Raw genomic sequence first — 19929 nt, forward strand, 5'->3', positions numbered from 1 at the left:
ACGACGTTTTTGCCTTATAACTTATAAATAGGAAGGTTATTTGTTTTATTTGACAGTGGGATAATTTTGTTTGTATTTTTATTATAAGGATGTAACATTGTACTTATTGTATATATAGACACCACTTGCCGTGTTAGTATGTGTTGTAGGTCAAATCTTGGTGGAAGGAAAGAAAGTCAATATTAACATGTGTACTTAGGTATGGTGAAAATTGAGTTGAAATATTTATTTTATATACTTTAAATAAATAAAAACTTGTGGATCCTTGAGACATATACACGAGCAGATAAAAAATTGTTTAAAAGGGTGTTTTCCAAATTATTTTTACGGTGATATGTATGTATGATACGATATTGAGTGTTTTTGACTGTACAGTTCCGCCAAACTTATAACTTCAATAATTTACTATAGTTATTTAGTATATAGTTAAATAAACTACAACCCTTTTTACCACGATACTCCGCATTCACCGCAACCATTGCAGCTTAATTGGTACGAAGTACGGACCTCCGCGTCCGCAAAGTGACGTCGAAAACAATCAATAATGTAGCAGTTACCGTAATTTTTAATCAAGCATCAAAACTGGAAAATGAATGCAATGAACGTCATTCTCGTCTGGGCATTTAAGGTCGTCGGGCCAGACTGGCTGGCCTGAATCTCCAAAAATATTATGTATTTTATTACAAACCAATGCCGGGTAAAGTGGTGGGTAATTAAAAATCAATACCTTGCCTCTGCTGCTGGGATGCGAATGCCGCCTATAAGCTATATTAAACTAAATTTGTACATTAACTTGACAACTTAGTCAGTTGTGCTGCTGATTAGGAATGTTTAGATGTAAGTTTAGGACAAAGCTGGTTTAGAAGATGCCAGCACCATTTTCTATAGTAGGTTCTTATTCGTTTTCTGAAGAGACTGTTAGTGCTATCTTTTCGATTTCTATTCACTCTTATGTTTTATTTTTATCAAAATCGTTTTATGTTTTTTTTTGTTTTCTATTACATTTGTAAGCGTTTAATATAAATCAAAAAATATCTGCGTTTAAGGGACTTAAATAAAAGCTATGTAACAGGTCTGTCATACCATATATAGATTTATCATTTACCCAAAATAGGTATTTACGTTCTTCGGCAATGAAAAAGTTGTAAGAGAATTCAGACCGAAGATAAAGCGTAGGTACCGCACAGAAATCTAGTTAACTTTACGTTATCGAAAATACAAACTGAGACATGGATGCATAGAAAAACCAGAAAAAGAGACCAGCGCTTGGTTTTTTGGACTCGAAAGACGTTCTCATATCATCAGTTTCATCCTGTTACCTTCAAATCTGAAAGAATAAGAAATAATTTCAGCATGAAAAGTTGAAATTAGGGTTCGATGACATATCTTTTGTAACTTCTTGAGGTTACATTTTATTTTACATTCAAAAGTGTATTCGTTTGTCCCTTTTTATACCAAATTGTGCACATCACACTATCTTATCCAGAAATTAATTCAAATTCGAGCCACTGTGTGGATGTTTCATACAAGAATTTCTTGTTTTTTTAATTCTTCTTTTATTATGAGAGGGAGGCAAACGACCATACGGGTTATCTGATGGAAAACAATCACCACCGTTCGCCAAGAACTCAAGGAGAGTCATTGATCTGTGGCCGGCCTTTACGGAAAGATACTTAAGCCTTTTCTTGAAAGCCCCGATGTCATAGCGGAGCTGTCTGGAAATACCGCTGATGGAAGTTGATTCCACAATTTCTAAATGATAAATTAGAAACAGACATTGAGTAACAAGCAGACGAATGGCGCGGGATCTAAATTATCCGACACTATTTAACATTTGTAAACTTAAGATGTTGTCGCCGTAAATATTTATCTCACCGAAACTCCCCGACTAAATCCCTGGAGTTTCTTGGAAAAGGTCGTTGCTGAGGATCGGCAGCGGTAATCAAACGACGTATTAGGTTTCGTATCAATTTCGCCAGATTACTCACCTACTCATGCTGGGCGTGGGCGGCTGTGATTGAGATTATTTTATGTAATATCAACGATTTTCTTCATAAAAATCCGAAAATAACTTTAATGCTTAGTTTATTAGCTTTGGTTTATTACTCTTACTAGCTATCGCGATCAATCTCGCCAGCGTGGAGTTAGATTTTTCTGTTATTTTTTTTTCGATAATTGATCAATTTTTGAGATCTAGTTATGTTAAGTAACGTATTCTGTGGTTGGTGTGATAGTGTAGATATTTATGGAGAACATAGTTAACCAAAACCACATAAATAACACACAAAACACCTTGTACAGTCGAACAAATTGAATCATGACCCAGGATGGAACCTTTGTGCTACTAATGTCATGTTGACATCTCATACTCTTTTCAAGGAAATCATAGTGAAATTGAATATTAAAAGGTTCCATCCTGGGTCATGGTTCAATTTGTTCTACCGTACTTGTAAAAAGTATGCAAATATGAGTCTGAAGAAGTAATTTACTTCGTTTGATGAAGTCAATTAACGCGTAGTATAATAAAATTTTATGTATAAAAACTCGTCTCATTATATCTGAGAAATATTATCTATGAAATAGAACTCAATAATTGAAGATATTAATTAATAACAAATTATTCATTCATAAATGTTACTTTGTCCCGTAGCTTCGCTTACGTGAATAGTGGATTTTCTTTCGGGAATAAAGTAACATTTAATTTTGTTCTTGACACATTGTCTGTAAAAACTAGTTCTACTGTTGTTACATTACTTTTCATGGCGATTGCACCTACGACGGTCTTACATTAAGATGCCTCATCTGCTTTCATAAATTAAAACTTTGCAACAAGGCAGTTATCCTACTAGGTAGGTTAATTATAAATGCAGAAAGTTTGTGAGTGTATATGTGTGTGTGTGTGTGTGTGTGTGTGTGTGTGTGTGTGTGTGTGTGTGTGTGTGTGTGTGTATCGTGTGTGTGTGTATGTGGTGTATGCTACTTTTTATTTCGACATTCTCGAAATTTCAACTACATTTGATAGTTACACCTAAAATTGCTAATAGTGGCTCCGAAGCGGTTTAACGTTTCGTACTCTGTTTCAAACTTAACACCTAAAATTGCTAATAGTGGCTCCGGCGTAACGTTTCGTGTGTCTGCGGTGCCTGTTTGTGAATACAGTGTGTGTGTGTGTGTGTGTGTACACTTTTAAAAATATTTAATATATTTATAACCGGAAGTTTAAAGTACATAACTATAGTTACGTACCACTGTGGATCATTTTAACAAAACACGTGCAAAATATCATAAATACCTATTCGGGCGAGTTTAATCGGAATTTATAATCAAAATACGTGTTTTCATGGTTGTTTTCCCTAAAACAATTGTTATAATAAACTTTTGATGTTCACTAAACTTACCTACTACGAGATACGTGACAAATAATTTCAAATATCTTCCCTTTCGAAACAAACCTAACTTTACGTAATATAATTAATTATAACTTTATAAACAGAAGCCAGTTTATCTCACTAGATAACTTTTTGCAAATACATATCTTCATGCACCTTTGTTGAGATTAATCTTTGTGATATCTATCTAATACGTAACATAAAATAAAAATGACTCACTAGAATTTTGTCATATTCTTACAAATACAATTTTACTTTTAAGTAGTAGGTATTTACCTAAGTTCTTAAGTATTTCACTTAAAATGCAAAAATATTATCTTCATTATGAGAAAATAAATAGGTCGTAAAAGCGCAACTTCTTCAGACGAATTCTGTTTAGTTAAAATCCAACAATTTGCGAAAAAAAACGCCATGCCGAACTAACTATAAATCAGCAAACCACACTGTGAGCACTTTTTGTGATGAGATACGCCCTTTCTCAAAAGTTTGCTATTCAAACCGAATGCTAGCAATCGCAGGCCATCAATTATCGACGGTATAAAAAAAATTCTGTACACATTCTGTGCTACTTTAAATTTAGATCTAATAAACTTAACTATTAGGTTTAAGTTAAGGTATCATCGCAATAGACATGAAATCTTTTAAAAACTTATTCAAAAGTAGGTATTTCCAAGTCATTGTGAAGCCGGCAGCGTGTTCGAATCTCGGAGTGAGTTGAGGGCTCTACCATTCGGGTCACGAATGAATCCCGACTAATTACCCATCCGCATTAGCCTCAGGCCTCAGACATTAGCTTTTTTTTGGTAATAATTAAGATTCAAAGGTTCGGACATTATGCAAAGGAAATCACAGAATATACTTACCTACATCAAAGCGCCGCTTGCCGCGCGCTACATTCAAAAGAAGCGTGCTTGTGATGAATTGCAAATTCCTATTTTTGCCATGGTCTTTTTTACGTCATAAGTAATTTGTTATTACCTATTTATTACAGTGATTATTTACAGATCACCACGTAACGTTATAAACTATAAGTAGATACAAACGAGTAAGGTACTACAGAGGTATAATTTTTAATACCGAAATTATTTGGTAAAAAATGGTATAAATGAGAGATGTGATGTATTTTATTCACAAACCTAAATTCGTGCTTAGTTAAAAATAATATGCATACGTATTGTACATATTCAAGTACCTATTTTACTTATTATAAATAGCCAGAATATTTTAGCTGAATATACGACTATGTAGTCATGCAAAAGTCGGTATACAACAAAAACTGTTCCAGTTGTATCCGTTTCAAGAAGATTTTTCTATTAGCATTGTTACATTAATATCTAGAAGTATTTGTGTACATATTTGGAATCCGATAGCGCCTCCTACGTGCTTCTCAGAGACAGATGAGATATCGATTCGCTTCTTGTAAATAACAGATTTATTTGTGTACTGTAACACTTTGGGCTATCCCAAGGCGTAGCGTAACCTAACTGGGATGTGGCGATTTTTTCTTGAAAGTCGGAGTCATTTGTTTGTTCCTTGATTGTTATACATTTAGATGTCCGTTATATCATAATTAGAGTCTTGATCAAAATGTCAGCCTTATGATTAAGTAGGTATATATACCTAACCAATTAATTTACGTTATATTTAAAAATAATGGTAGCAGCTTGCCATGTCGTCACTTAATTGGAAGGATTTTTATAATAATATTAACAATATATTATGCTGTAGGATCTAACTTCTTGTTAGAAATTAAAAATTGGTTGTAATATATTTGTTTGCAACAATCGTTTCAATAATGCTGTACGATTAAATGAATAGATATTTTAACTAACCTAACAAAAAGTTGGAAAATCCCGACATCGTCACTTCAAAGTTCAATATCTCGACACGGCTAACCCAATTTGGATAAAACATGTCTAAGGTCCATCGCTAAAAACCCTGCCTTCAAATAAAAAAACCGCATTCAAATCGGTTCACTCGCTTAAGAGCTACGGTGCCACAGACAGACACATATAGCGGTCAAACTTATAACACCCCTCTTTTTGCGTCGGGGGTTCATCATCATCATCCCAGCCTATATACGTCCTACTGCTGGGCACAGGCCTCCTCTCAGAATGAGAGGGCTTGGGCAGTAGTTCCCACGCGGGCCCAGTGCGGATTGGGAACTTCACACACACCGTTGAATTGCTTCGCAGGTTTGTACAGGTTTCCTCACGATGTTTTCCTTCACCGTAGAGCACGTGGTAAATTTGAAATGAAATTCCGCACATGAATTTCGAAAAACACAGAGGTGCGAGCCGGGGTTTGAACCCGCGATCCTCTGATTGAGAGGTCACATAGGTCAAACCACTCGGTCACCACGGCTTCGGCTCGGCGTCGGGGACTATAAAAATATGAAGCTGTTTTCCTTTCCAAGTACTATCGGTAATTTCGAACGAAGCCCTTATCAGACATAAGCAAGTATAGCTTCCCTAGCTATTACATAGTGTTATTTCAAAATGCTTAACATCATTGTGTATTTATGAATACTGAATGTTGCCTATAAAATAGTTTTACTCGTACCACAAAACTTATAACATATCCGCAATAAACCTAAAAGTTAAAGTTTTTTTTATCAACTGACGGTGCAAATATGTTCATACAATCCGTGTTGCCCGCCACAACAATTTAAACAACCGTAGAACACGTGTTTAATACACGACAGTTTATCGACTGTCAAATATAGTCAAATAATTTCAATAATTCTATTTGTTTGTATATTTACATGATTTGTATTTATAAATAATAATTCATTTATAAAACATGAAGTTACAACAGTCATATTCATGTTGATTGACAGTCACTAAACCCACGAGTATTGTGGCATACGGAAACTTCGTAGCTCTGGTCGGTCGTACGCCACAAAATGATTATTGCTTGATTGTTGATGTTTATAGAGAGTGGACTGTATATAGGTGAAGAATGAAAGATGATTTTTGAGATCTGGCACACTGATGCAGCTTGAGAGTGAGAGAGAGAGAGAGAGAGGTCGGGAGCGCTTCTTATTAGTTGTTTATCCATTCGCTGTCGCTCGGAGACTGAACGTTGTGGTCGGGACCGCGCTCGCTTTTATACCCGCGAGAATTACCTTAAAGGGATCGCGGTCCCCCCACTCCTCCCTCCCTTCCCCGCTCTCGCCCTACTAGTCTTTATTTTATTAAAAAACTTACTAATCCTATTACAAATTTAACAAATCTTAATGCTAATACTTAAACCTAGTTAACGATAATATTTTGGGACTTTTTCCTTAATACTGTAGCGCGGCCGCGAGTCGGTCCGCGCTACTGTCCCGCTCGCACCTAGGGGTTATACGTATAACCGTCCCGCTCACACGAGCGAGGTTATAAATATAACTCCTGCGCCGGGTCCGGCGCCGCTCATTTGGCGCACGGACGCGACGCAGGCGGTTGCGAGCTTATCCTACTGAATGAAAACTAGGCGGTAAGTATTTCTTTATTGCACATAACTATATACATATCACTTAACTAACTTATTCTATTTACATGAAATTAGACGCCGTTCTGTACATTTCTCCCGCCGTCGCCGTGCGATCCCACTGGCAGAACGACGATCTTCCTCGCCGGCCTGCGTAGCACGTGTCCTCGGCTCGTAGTCACGTCGACGACTCGTACCACGCCGTCCTTGCCGGGGGTAGATTCGTGTGATTCGTCCTCGGGGCCATGTGTTTCGGGGCATATTCGAGTCGCATATGATTACGACATCGCCGACTGCCGGGCTCGCTCCGCTGCTATGGGGCTCCCGCCGGTGTTGTAGTAGCGGTAGGTACTCTCGTACCCAGCGCCTCCAGAAGGTGTCGGCGAGTTGCTGGGCGCGCCGCCATTGTTGGCGCGCGTCGCCGTCGCTCTCTTCGAAGGTACCGGGGGCTGGCGAGTGGCAGTCGGGTCCGAGGAGGATCATGTTCGGGGTCAGCGCTGTCGGGTCATTGGGGTCGACCGACACGTGCGTTAGCGGGCGAGAGTTGACGGTCGCTTCGGCTTCCAGCAGCAGGGTGTGTAGGATCTCGTCGCTCGGGTATTTTTCATGGAGCGTGGCCTTCAGGGCCTCCTTCACCCCGCGGACCATTCTCTCCCAAGCTCCCGCCATGAAGGGGGCGGCAGCCGGGAGGAAGCGCCAGTTGATGCGGCGGGCCTCTGCTTCGTTCTTGATGGCTTCGCTAAGTTCTCGGGCGGCGCCTCGAAAGGCGGTAGCGTTGTCGCTCCATAGCTCCGTCGGGCACCCGCGCCGCGCAATGAAGCGGCGCAGGGCGTTGATGGCCGAGTCGGTGCTCAGGGAGACGACCACCTCCAAATGTACTGCCCTCGAAGTCAAGCAGGTGAACAGGGCGACGTGTCTCTTCTCGCGATGGCGTGCGACGGTCACTTCTAGCGGGCCGAAGTAGTCCAGGCCCGTGAATGAGAACGGGCGGGCTCCATAGGCGAGGCGCGCAGCGGGTAAGTCGCCGGTAGCGGGGGCGGCCGGTCTCGCTTTGCGCAGTAGGCAGCGGGCGCAGCGGGCGATGACCTCTTTTACCGCCGGGCGAATCTTCGCTATGTATACACGCTGGCGTAGCTCGTTGACTACTATCTCGGTCCCGCCGTGGTGCAATTTTTCATGTATATGCGCGATGTACAGCTTCGTATAATAATGTGTTCTATGTAACACCGCGGGATTCACCATCTCTTTTTGTATCGCGTCGGCCGCTGCTATTCTGCCGCGTAATCGCATCACTCCATCCGCGTCTATAAACACGCTGATTTTTGCGAGTCTGTCGTCCCTTTCTGGCGCGCGGCCGTCCGTAATGCGCTGTCTCTCTCGCGCGTAGGCATCTTTCTGCGACGCGCTCGTCAACAGCTGTTCGGCTTTGTTTATGTAGCGAGCCGGTAGCACGATGTATTTTTCGTGTTTTTCGGGCGCGATGCGGTTGCGTGGCACGTGAGCGGTCGGCGTGCGCCTGTCCCATTCTTCATCTTGAGACTGGTTAGCGCGCGTTCTCTTTCTGCGTGCTGCGGCGACGACTTGTGGTGCGGGCGACGATCTCTTGTGGCGGCAAAGGTCGATGAACTGCAGGACACGTGCAGTTGTTCTTAATAATCGCGTCCACTTCGAGAAGCGTTCGATTTCGGGCAAGTGGGCGTGGCGCGCGCGTTGGTCTTGAAGCGCGTTACATTTTTTCTTTTTCTTCGCCGGTAGCTGGAATTTCGACCTTATTTTCTTCGGGCCAAGAATCTTCTCTCTCGTACAAGAATAGCGGGCCGCGGAACCACCGATGTCTCGGACCGAATTCTTCCGGGGTGGCTCGCGTCGCGTCGTCGGCGACGTTGTCCGCCGATGGTAGCCAGCGCCATTCATTTTTCTTGGTGAGGTCTTCTATCTCAGCGAGGCGATGCGCGACGAACGTCTTAAATGTGCGGGGCTCGGAGCGTATCCACGCTAGCGCCGTACGAGAGTCGCTCCAGTATGTGCGTCGGGCGACCTCGTAGTCGTGTTCGTCGGCGACCGTGTTGGCTAGTCGCGCGCCTAGCAGAGCGGCTTGCAGTTCGAGACGGGGCACGGAGATGGGTTTGTTCGGCGTGACGCGGCTCTTCCCTGCGGCGAGTGAGATGGTCACGCTGTCATCGGCATGAATTATGCGCCAATAGACAGCGGCCGCGTAAGCTTCTTGGCTCGCGTCCACAAATGTGTGAAGCTCGTAGCGCGCGCCCGGCGTTGCCCCGTAGCACCTAGGTAACATGTAGGTCACCTAGGCGGTGCAGTTGTTGCAGCCACTCGCTCCATCGGTCGTGCAGCTCGGGGGGCAACTCTTCATCCCATGCAGTGTCGTATCGCCACGTGTCTTGCATGATGCGCTTTGCCGGTGTCGTGATGGGCGAGATGAGCCCTAGCGGGTCGAATATCGACATAATAAGGCTAAGGGCCTCCCTCTTCGTTGGCGGACGTAGATTTTTCATTATTTCGACGGGTGCCCTTCTATTGTTGAGCCGGAAGCTGATACTATCTCTCTTCGTGTCCCACAGCAGGCCGAGTGTTTTTTCTATCTCGCTCCCGCCGATAGGGACCGTAGCTCCGTCTCGCTCGCTCCCGCCGATAAGGGACGTCGCGCCCTCTCGCTCGCTCCCGCCGGTAAGGGACATCGCGCCTTCTCGCTCGCACTCGTTGTATGCCCATCCGCGTAATTCGAAGCCAGCCTTCTTGTGTATGAAATCGACGTCTTTTATTACGCGTCGTGCCTCTTCTATCGTAGCGAAGCTTTGCAGGTAATCGTCCATGTAGTGATTTCTCTCGATTGCCCTGGCGGCGTCCGGGTACTCTTCGGCGTGTTCCCGCGCGTTTCTATTTTTTATGTACAGCGCGGTACACGGTGACGACGTAGCGCCGAAGATCACGGACGACATTCTGTATTCTTGCGCTTCGCCTTCGCGCCGATCGCCGCGCCATAAGAAGCGTAGGGCGTCTCTGTCTTCTTCGCGTATCTTGATCTGCATAAACATTTCCTTTATATCGGCGGAGACCGCCACGGCGTGCTGTCGGAACCGCATAATGACGCCGGGCAGGCTTTGCAGTAGGTCCGGGCCCGACAGGAGCATATCGTTGAGGCTGCGGCCGTGAGATTTGGCCGCCGCGTCGTGCACGAGTCGTATCTTCGGCTTGTCGGGATTGCAGACCGCGAAGTGTGGCAGGTACCATGTGCGGGCGCTAGGGGGCGCGGCCGCGGGCTCGGCGTACTTAGACGTGAGTAAGTTGAGGACGCGCTCGTCGTATTGTTTCTTCAGCTGTTCGTCGCGATCGAGTTTGCGCTCGAGCGTGTGTAGTCGCTTGAGTGCGTCGGCTCGATTGTTGGGTATCTTGCCCTCTCGCTCTCTCCATAGCAGCCCCGTTTCGAAACGTCCGTCGGGTAGGCGGCGACTCGTTTTTTCTAATATTTCGAGGGCTTGTAGCTCTGGATCGCTCTTCTGTTTTCTCGGCTCGATGGATAGCGACTCTAATGCGAAATAGTCGCGCATCATTTTTTCCATGTGATTAGCCGGTTCGGTCAGAGTGAGATGGGCACAGCAGTACGCCACGGGCTCCGCTTGTGAGGTACGGCACCCGTGTAATACCCAGCCTAGTAGCGTGCGCGACGCGACGAGTTGATCGCGCCGTCCTCTTCTAATTTCTTGCGAGATGATTAGCTCCCAATTGTCTTGGCCGATCAATATTTTCGGCGTGGCACGGCTGCATGTGACTTCATTCTTGATGTCTTCTAAATGTCGGCAGTCGCGTAGTTCTCGTTCACTTATCGACTGCGTCGCGAAGTCGAGGCTTGCCACGGTGCGCGCGTTATTTATTTGCAGCTCGTCGTCGCTGTATTTGCCTCGGATCGCCACGCCCACCCTCTTGCTTTTCTTGTGCGCTACCTCCGTCCCGCTCACTCCTTGGACCCACATTTGTTCGGTGGGACCGTCGAGACCGAGCACGTCGGCAACCGCTGCGTCGATGATGGTGACCGTGCTGCCGTCGTCTAATAGCGCGTATGTTTCGATGGTGGCTTGCGGCCCTCGCAGGACGACCGGCGCGATCTTGAGATAGGCGCGGCCCGTTTTGGTGGTTGCCGCGCCGACTTGTTCGACTGTCGCGTTCGTTGCTGGTTCGATCGGAGGCTGCGGCGGCCGCTTTGGAGCGTCGGGGGAGGCCGGCGATGGTTTCTCGTGATGCAGCAGACGATGGTGCCGCATGGGGCAGCCGCCGCGGCCGCACGGCTTAGCGCGGCACTCGTAGCGGCGGTGCTTGCTAATGAGACAGCGATAGCAAATGGTGTGTTTCTTCGCTATCTCCCATCGCTCGTTCGTGTCCGCCTTGATAAAATTCGGACACGTAGGTAGTTGGTGGCCTTCCTGCTTGCATTGAGGACACGGTGACTTTGCTTCTTTGCGCGATTTCGTGGCGGTTTCAGTGGTGGCGGTGTAGGCGCGTTCGACTTTTTTCTTTATTATTTTGTTTTCTTGCTTCTCAGTAGACAGCTCGGGCGGCGCGTAGGGCGCGCATTTATCCGCTTCGCGGTTGAGAAATTCGGCGATCTTCTTTATTTCGGGTACGTCTTCGTTTATTGTTGCATAGTCGTACCATTTACTTCGCAGGATCGGCGTTAGTTTGTCGACGATCGTGCGCAATACTTCCGGGTGTGAAGGTATTGCGGGCGTTTGAGCATCTCGATTGTTGCTACTGTGTTAGCAACGCGGCTCGCGAAGATGCACAGGTCACGTGGGTTGTCTGTGAGTCTCGGGAGCGCTTCATCTTTTCCATTTCGCCGATGAGGAGTGCGTCTGGTCTGCCGAATCTTCTTTGTAATGCGCTTACGACGTCGTCTGGCCGAGGCTGGCTGATGAGGAGCGCGCTTACCGCTTCCAAGGCGACCCCTTTGAGGGCCTTTCTAATGCGAGCGACGTTTTCGTTGGCCGTAAAGCTGGCCGCAGACTCGGTGTAGGCTGCTTGAAATTGGAGCCACTCGTTGCTGAGTCCGCTGAACGGCGGCAGGTCGGGAATATATTTGTTCGTTGATGATGACTTGCCGGCGTGGATTGCTTCTGTTAATGCTGCGGTCAGCATGGTGAGGTCCATTGCTGACTTGTGGGACTGCTCTTCATAATGGTCCCGCCGCTCGCGCTCTTTGTGTGTGTGCGTGGGCGGCCTTCTTTCTTCTCGTAATGTTCGTTCTTGATTGGGCGATCTTCTTATCCAATCAGCGATACGTTGTGAAGCCAGGTCGTCTTCTTCTTCTTCTGTGTCGGACAGCTCTGACTCCGCCGCCATCTTTTCTAGGCGGATTTTTTCTAGTTCAGCCTCGGCGCGCACGCGCTTCAGCTCCAGCTCGGCTAGCCGCTCCTTGGCCTCCAACCCCGCGAGGAGTCTCTTGCCGGAGGCCTTGGAGTGACGTGACCGAGCGGGCTTCTGCGGCGGTGCTTTTGTGACAGCTGGTGGTGGCATCTGCTGCGACGGTTGGCGAATGACGACCGTATCTGTACTGGCCGCGGGCGTGGCCTTAATACCCGAAGTGTCTACTTGATCCCTCGCACTTGTCGCGACGGATCCCGATGCTGATGCTGATACTTCGGTGGTGCCCGTGCCAGTCGTGGTCCCAGTTTCGCCGGAACTCGACGTGGTTGTTGTCAGGTTCGTACTAGTAGTCGCAGTGGTTTCACCGGCGCTGGACGACTCTTCTTTTGATTCTTTGCCGCTGTTGCTTCTTGTTAAAACCATCTTGAATTTCTTCTTGTTTCAGTGATCCGGTGCTGAATGGACCATTAAATGTGGCATACGGAAACTCCGTAACTCTGGCCGGTCGTACGCCACAAAATGATTATTGCTTGATTGTTGATGTTTATAGAGAGTGGACTGTATATAGGTGAAGAATGAAAGATGATTTTTGAGATCTGGCACACTGATGCAGCTTGAGAGTGAGAGAGAGAGAGAGAGGTCGGGAGCGCTTCTTATTAGTTGTTTATCCATTCGCTGTCGCTCGGAGACTGAACGTTGTGGTCGGGACCGCGCTCGCTTTTATACCCGCGAGAATTACCTTAAAGGGATCGCGGTCCCCCCACTCCTCCGCTCCCTTCCCCGCTCTCGCCCTACTCGTCTTTATTTTATTAAAAAACTTACTAATCCTATTACAAATTTAACAAATCTTAATGCTAATACTTAAACCTAGTTAACAATAATATTTTGGGACTTTTTCCTTAATTCTGTAGCGCGGCCGCGAGTCGGTCCGCGCTACTGTCCGCTCGCACCTAGGGGTTATACGTATAACCGTCCCGCTCACACGAGCGAGGTTATAAATATAACCACTGCGCCGGGTCCGGCGCCGCTCATTTGGCGCACGGACGCGACGCAGGCGGTTGCGAGCTTATCCTACTGAATGAAACTAGGCGGTAAGTATTTCTTTATTGCACATAACTATATACATATCACTTACTAACTATTCTATTTACATGAAATTAGACGCCGTTCTGTACAAGTAGTATTTAAAAACATAAAAGTACATATAATGTTAATTATTTATCCTTCTGACATTAAGCTTTAAGATGAAGCTAAACTATAATTCTTCTGTTAAAGAAGGCTTAATATTTTGTAACGCAAGTCCTTATGGAATGTCTCATCATTTTCTTAGAAATAAGTTATTAAAAGATGACTAAAGGATTAAGAAATCTAGCCTAAAAAAATAAAACTTTCTTATCCACTGGGAACTAATACCGTTTTTATAAAACGAATAACTAATTGTTCGATATGTGGAGTTAAGTTAAAGTTAAGAGACGCGGCGAAAATCAACTCTTTACCCTGAGAGTTCTCATTTCAACAACTTGCTGATAATTTAAATCCGTCGATAGGGATGCACTTACAAGCTAGACTGAGAAGCAGCTATAGGAACTCTCGAACCCTCGTAATAAAACCAACTCTTGAGACACTCGATGTCTATCGAGTCACATACCCATCCCTACTCGCTGCGTAGGCGATGCTTTTGTTACTCGAAGATCAACTTGAGATCTTTCTTATGAAACTGGCGGATGGGAAGTGGGAGACATTCTTATTTCAAATTCAATTAATTATCGGCGGATGCTTACGGTTGAAGTGAAGTCATAAGTTGGTGAAAGCGCTACTTTTAAGATCAATCTTGTCATTGCGGACTTGAAGTTTTTTATAAGCATATTGTTGAGCTACTTGACACGTTGACTTGATTAGTAATTTGGCCGTGTAATGCTATTTTCTTGGTTTATCAATGACTATATTTACTACGACTATTACAACTCGGCTAAATCATGAACAGCGGCAAGAAGCTCAACAGTTCGCGATTATACTAACACCCATGTACCTTAACCTATATCCTCAGTCGCCTCTTACGACATCCACGGAAGAAATGGAGAGGTGTCTAAACCGACACCACACGGATCAATCATCTATACAAATATTATAATTACTAGTAATTGGAAATCAATTTTGATTCCAAATTACTGAAGTTGTTGACTTGATTACTTCCAGATTACTTTTATATATTAACTATTATAAATAAAGTAAATAAATATACATGTAATAAGTTAAACAGACGTCCAGAATATTCAGAATCGGTTTCTCTTTTTGTGCGTAACATTTCTGTTTCATACTTAAGTTAACCTTGTACCCATGCTATGATTAAAATTACCCGACAGGAAATCCAATAATAATTAAACGCATTATGTCACGATATCATTAATATTTAATAATCATGGTCACTGTTACGTCATCTGGTTTAAAACAATAAAGAATACGTTTTATTGTTGTGTGTTCAGTTGACGAATATGTGCTTTCGATGCAACATTTGAGCAAACATTTGTTACATTGTTTGTAAAATTGAAGTTTGCACATAGCACGTACACCGTACGTACTAAACTGCTAAGTTTGTAATAATTCCAGTCCGTGGCGCTGTAAAATACGTCAATTCGGCTACGCATGCAGTCAAATGAATACAATGTTGAATATTAACACTATGACACACATAATTACGTTAATTATATAAACAGACACATGCTTTTTAGAATCAAGATGAATCATACAAGAAGTGGGTACTGTACTAACCTCTTGTGTCCGTTGATTCGATGCTGGCAGCATAGTTCTAATTTTAAAATAAGAATAGGAAACACGCACAAGTGAATTACAGAAGACTTGTATCCTAGCTGCCAACGTAGTAACGTGATCTTAAAATATACAAAGAATATCTAAAAGTAATGATTTTATTTCCTTAATAACTTAATAGGGAAATATTAAGCTAGTGGACCGTCCGTCCACTACAGTACAGTAAAAGTCTAAGCGGCAAATCAACAGCTACATGATTATTATAGTCGATATAGGTTTTTTTTTTGCAAAGTCAGCATTTCCACGTAGTTTAAGATTTTTATAACCCTTAAGTTGAGCACGCATGCTAAAAAACCAGTCGAGTACGAAACGAACGGATAAAAAGTGATCTTATAGAAGGGTTCTGTTTTTGCTGACTATGGTACGAAACTCTAAAAACAATGAAGTATGGAAAATAAATGTGTTAGGTTAGATGTATATACCTAACACATCGTATAACACCGTTCAAATTCAATTTGGAGTGTAGGTGCCACGAATTGTTAATAGTAACATGGATGATACCACCGTGACTATAATATCGTAGGTATGCATGCATATTATTATAACTATCGAGTTATAAGGCGGGGTTTGCCGGCAACGCTTTGGTGTAATTAGATTATCACGTCGGAACGGTGAGCGCAAACATGAAAATTCAAATGCTGGCGAGTGAATTTTTCGCTTTATTTTTTTTATCATATCCATTTTTTTTAATAGCCTATATGGAATCCTACTGCGGGGCAAAGGCCTTATTTATTTCTATTTAATATTTAACAAAATAAAATAATCAGATTACTCATCCCGTGACTGTGACGTTACAACTGATCGCATATCGAGCCTTTTAGAAAAGTCTGAAAGTCCTTTTACAACGTTATTGATTATCACCAAGAGATTCAACTCTATGATGAATGAGATTGTCAAAAGATACGAATTTAATTATTTTTCACACCTCTCCTTCAGAAAAGTAACTCTTCCTCCCTGACGAGTGGGAGCAAAGTGCAACTTTTCTGTTCAAGGCTTTTCTAAGTGTTTTAGTGCAAATGCCACTTTTTGAAGTTGATAATTGTAAAGCCACGCCATTTCTATGCTGCTTGTTCTTTAATAATATTTAGAGTTTTTTTTTTCAAGTTTCTTAACGCTCGGTGTGAAAAGTTGTATGAGTCACTCGGGAGTAAAATTGTTTTAATCTTGGGCGTTAACACTTCGTTACGCTCGGAATTCTATTGTAGAATTCTTCGCTACATTCTGGATTCAATGTACGCCCTCGCCGTAAATACACCATTTTGCTCCCTTGTGACACAAATAACTATTAATTACTTTGTTTCCACTGAGACTTTTATTAATTCACAACACCAGATACAATAATATGATAGGAAACAAAATTAATAAAAACTACATAAATATACCCAACTACAAAAAGAAAACACCATCTCTGTTTCCTAACATTTGAAGTTAAAAACCTTTTAAAATATGAAATACCTACATAATAAACACTCACGCTGTATAAATGGTAAATGTATTCTTGATATTGCTGTAATGTAATGTAAATTCACCACCTGCTAAAATTTATTCCTTACTTCTCCATTCATTCCATTGTAAAGGTTGCCTGGAAGAGATCGCTCTGAAGCGATAAGGCCGCCTATTGCTTACCTCAGAAAGCCTCTGTGTATATACCTGTTTTTCTGTACTGCTTGCTATGTGTTGGTGTGCAATAAAGAGTTATTGTATTGTATATAAATTTGAATATAGAAACATTGTAAATACTTAGAATGAAATTAAAATCTGATTCAAATTTGCATTTACGGCCGCGTGTTAATCCATCAGCATCGCAGCCAAGTTATTGTTTTATCTCACGTTCGTATCACACACAACAAAGGAGAGTTCAGTGGGCGGAAACAGTTGAAGTGACACTTCATCACTCATTGGGGTTCCATAGCAAAAATCCGTGTTCCAGAATAGGATGGACCCATCTCTTCTCGTGGGTGTTAAATGGGCCAAAGGGATCTGATGTGAGAATTGGCTCTCTGTTATCAACTACGAACTTCAGACTCCAGCACTGCGCAGTGGAAGATAATGGAAACTAGCATACTATTTTATCATGAAAGCTGTCATAAAGGTTCACTACTGATCCTTAACCCGCGACCACAGCCACTGTGTCAAGGGTCACAGAAGAGAGCCAAAATGGCAAAAACGAAACCCTTTCGCCATGACTGTCCGTCAGTCCATATGTCAGCAGCTTAGTTTAGTGAATCTTAGTATTAGAAAGCTGACATTAGCCACATAGTAATGCTAATAACTGAACTACCTACAACCTGTGCGAGACACATTGTATTTATCATGCAGACTAAATTGCAATAAACTGTCAATTTTAACCAGCGTAACTACTTAATTTAGTTTAAATGTAAAATTAGAGTTTAAAATTTCACTCTATTTCACAGCACGATTTAAGTATTTGTATTTACAAGTATGTACTTAGACATACTAGTTTTGTGTTGCATCAAAAGGATGTTATCGAAATACTAGAAACGTGTAGCAAAAGTCACTACATAGAGCGCGGTCATCGTTACCAGTCACAAATGCTTAATGACAGTCACTAACATTCATAATGAGCGTTTATTTTTTATCTTTTGTGTAAAACATTTCATAACGCTGAAATCGCTGAATGGTGTGTGTCATTGTTGTGAGGCCCGCTGTTTACAACAATAGTATTGTTTGGCGTTAAGTGATTTAAAATACACATTGACGATGTATTCGTGTATCTATAAACTGTAAATTAATTAAAGGAATACATAGTATTAAAATATTAAAGCTGCTTCTTTGGTTATTTTTCGAGGCGCTTAATTATTTATGTTGTAACTGTTGCCATTGTAGACAGGTTAAGAAAATTACGATAGTCTGTTTTTAATTCACTTTTATACTTTGAAGGCTGGTCCAATTAAGGTTAATATTATGTTATTTTCCGATTGAATTGACTATCGTTATATTATTTTTTTTGCCTTTCGCTCTTTAAGGCTCAATGTATCCTGAATGCCACTGTGAGTCAGTCGTGCACTGCACATCTCAAGCAAATTATAAAAGCGCAGTTTACAATTGGCAAGTAGCTAAACGATATCAAGAAGAGTCAAGGTCCTAATGTAATTGTTGGCATAAACCCGTCCGTAATGTCTGTCTCATAAAATGAACCGAGTCAAGGTAAGTACTTGCGGTGCGCAGGTGTAAGGAATACTCTCAGACCTAATATAGAAGCTTCTTTCGCATTGTGGGCCGAGGCAAGTACAGTGTGACGATCTTTATCCATTTGCACAAAAATATGTCAAGACGTTAAAAAAACAACTTTTTAAAAATATTTTAGTAATAACCGTAGGCCGTTATACGCAATGCGTAGAATTCTCTTTCCAACGCGGTGATTTAATACCGTATTTACTCGTAAGTGCGCATTTGACAAATGAGTTCGCCACTTAGACGTATAAGCCTGGGAAAATCAGGTTGGGGGGTTCAGTGGGATTGAAGGAGATTTTATATATAAGGTGTTAATTAAATAACTGAAAACCAGAAAGTAGTTTGCTTAGAATCGAGAGTAGATTCGATTACATTATGTTTTAAATAGGTTGTGTTTGTGTTTTTAAATCCCTTTTTTATTGTGCCCAGTCTAAAAGTTGCGACTGCACAGGCGCCAATTAAATGATTTAGCGAGGTTGCATACTATTTCGATAATTTAATACTGGCTGTTTTGCTGTCAATGTGTTATGTTCTATCAAATTTTCCCTAAAAACGTCAAAGAGCAATTGATAAATACAAATCATGAGTGTAGAGTTAGAAATGAAGTAGAATTTCTGAATTGGCGAAACATCTTTTAAAATAATGAAGGTATTCAAATATAAATGCAATCAAGTGACTTAAAATTAAAAAATATTTTTGGGTTGTCAGGTTTTCAGTTATTTGCCTAAAGAAACTGCCTAAATTTTTTCAGGATAAATCTGTCCTATACATACATACCTATAAAAGTACAGGGTAAGTATGTCCATTCCAAATTTCGTCGCATTCGGTTCAGTAGGTAATTTAGGCGTAAAAGCGTAACAACCAAACATACTCACTTTCGTATTTATAATATTATAATTAGTAAGGCCGTTAGGATTAGGTATATAATTTATTAGTTAGTTAAGTATATCTGTTAATAAAATCACTATAAAGGACGTAAGAAACATTACATTTCAAGAAAGTGTAATCAAATAGGAAATAATATAAAAAATAGATGTATTAATCCAGCAATTAAAGCAACTCCGATTTTTAATGTAAACTGTGCAAAACTTTACAAAGTTATGCAGCAAATAATTTTTCCAGTACCACTACCATGAGTTTACAGTGACCGTACTCGATAGCGACGGCGTAAATTATTTGTAGAGGCGCTGTACAATCCTCCATACAAATAATTTACGCCGTCGCTATCGAGTACGGTCACTGTAAACTCATGGTAGTGGTACAGGTAAACCGCGAGTTTTATTTAAAAAGCTGGAAAACGCCGTCGGGTAGTCTAGACTAGATCATCACGTGGTGATCCGGGGCTTTATCGGCGGACGTGACCATTTTATAGACATGTGGGAGTTGCTAAGTCTAAAGCCCAGTTTAGATCCCCAAGAAAAATCGTGCGGTTGCCTTATGCTAAGCTGAGCTGAGTTCAAACTCGTTCATTTTATGACCTCGCAATGTAAAGCCGAGTTTAGACTTGCAAGAAAAATCGTGCAAGTTGCATTAAATTGCGAGGCCGTAAAGCCAACGAATTTGTAGTGGTCAATCGAGCGCCGCAATGTAATGCAACTTGCACGATCTTTCTTGCAAGTCGAACTAAACCCGGCTTTACATTGCGAGGTCATAAAAGTAGCTAATCGAG

General features: G+C 42.4%; 2 protein-coding genes across 7 annotated transcripts in view; both read right to left on the reverse strand.

Moving 5' to 3' along the window:
• Window positions 1-19929, reverse strand: part of LOC141428060 (diacylglycerol lipase-beta-like) — a 101072-nt gene that overhangs the window by 59178 nt on the left and 21965 nt on the right. The window lies entirely within an intron of this gene.
• LOC141427720 (uncharacterized) lies at window positions 6938-12662 on the reverse strand. The gene is made up of 5 exons (XM_074087316.1): window positions 11660-12662; window positions 9169-11577; window positions 8632-9014; window positions 7224-8489; window positions 6938-7069 (listed from the first exon to the last, which is right to left on the reverse strand). Exons 1-5 carry the CDS (start codon window positions 12660-12662, stop codon window positions 6938-6940), a joined length of 5193 nt encoding a protein of 1730 aa, XP_073943417.1.

Source organism: Choristoneura fumiferana, chromosome 5 (genome assembly GCF_025370935.1).
Source record: "Choristoneura fumiferana chromosome 5, NRCan_CFum_1, whole genome shotgun sequence".
NCBI classification, from domain to species: domain Eukaryota; kingdom Metazoa; phylum Arthropoda; class Insecta; order Lepidoptera; family Tortricidae; genus Choristoneura; species Choristoneura fumiferana.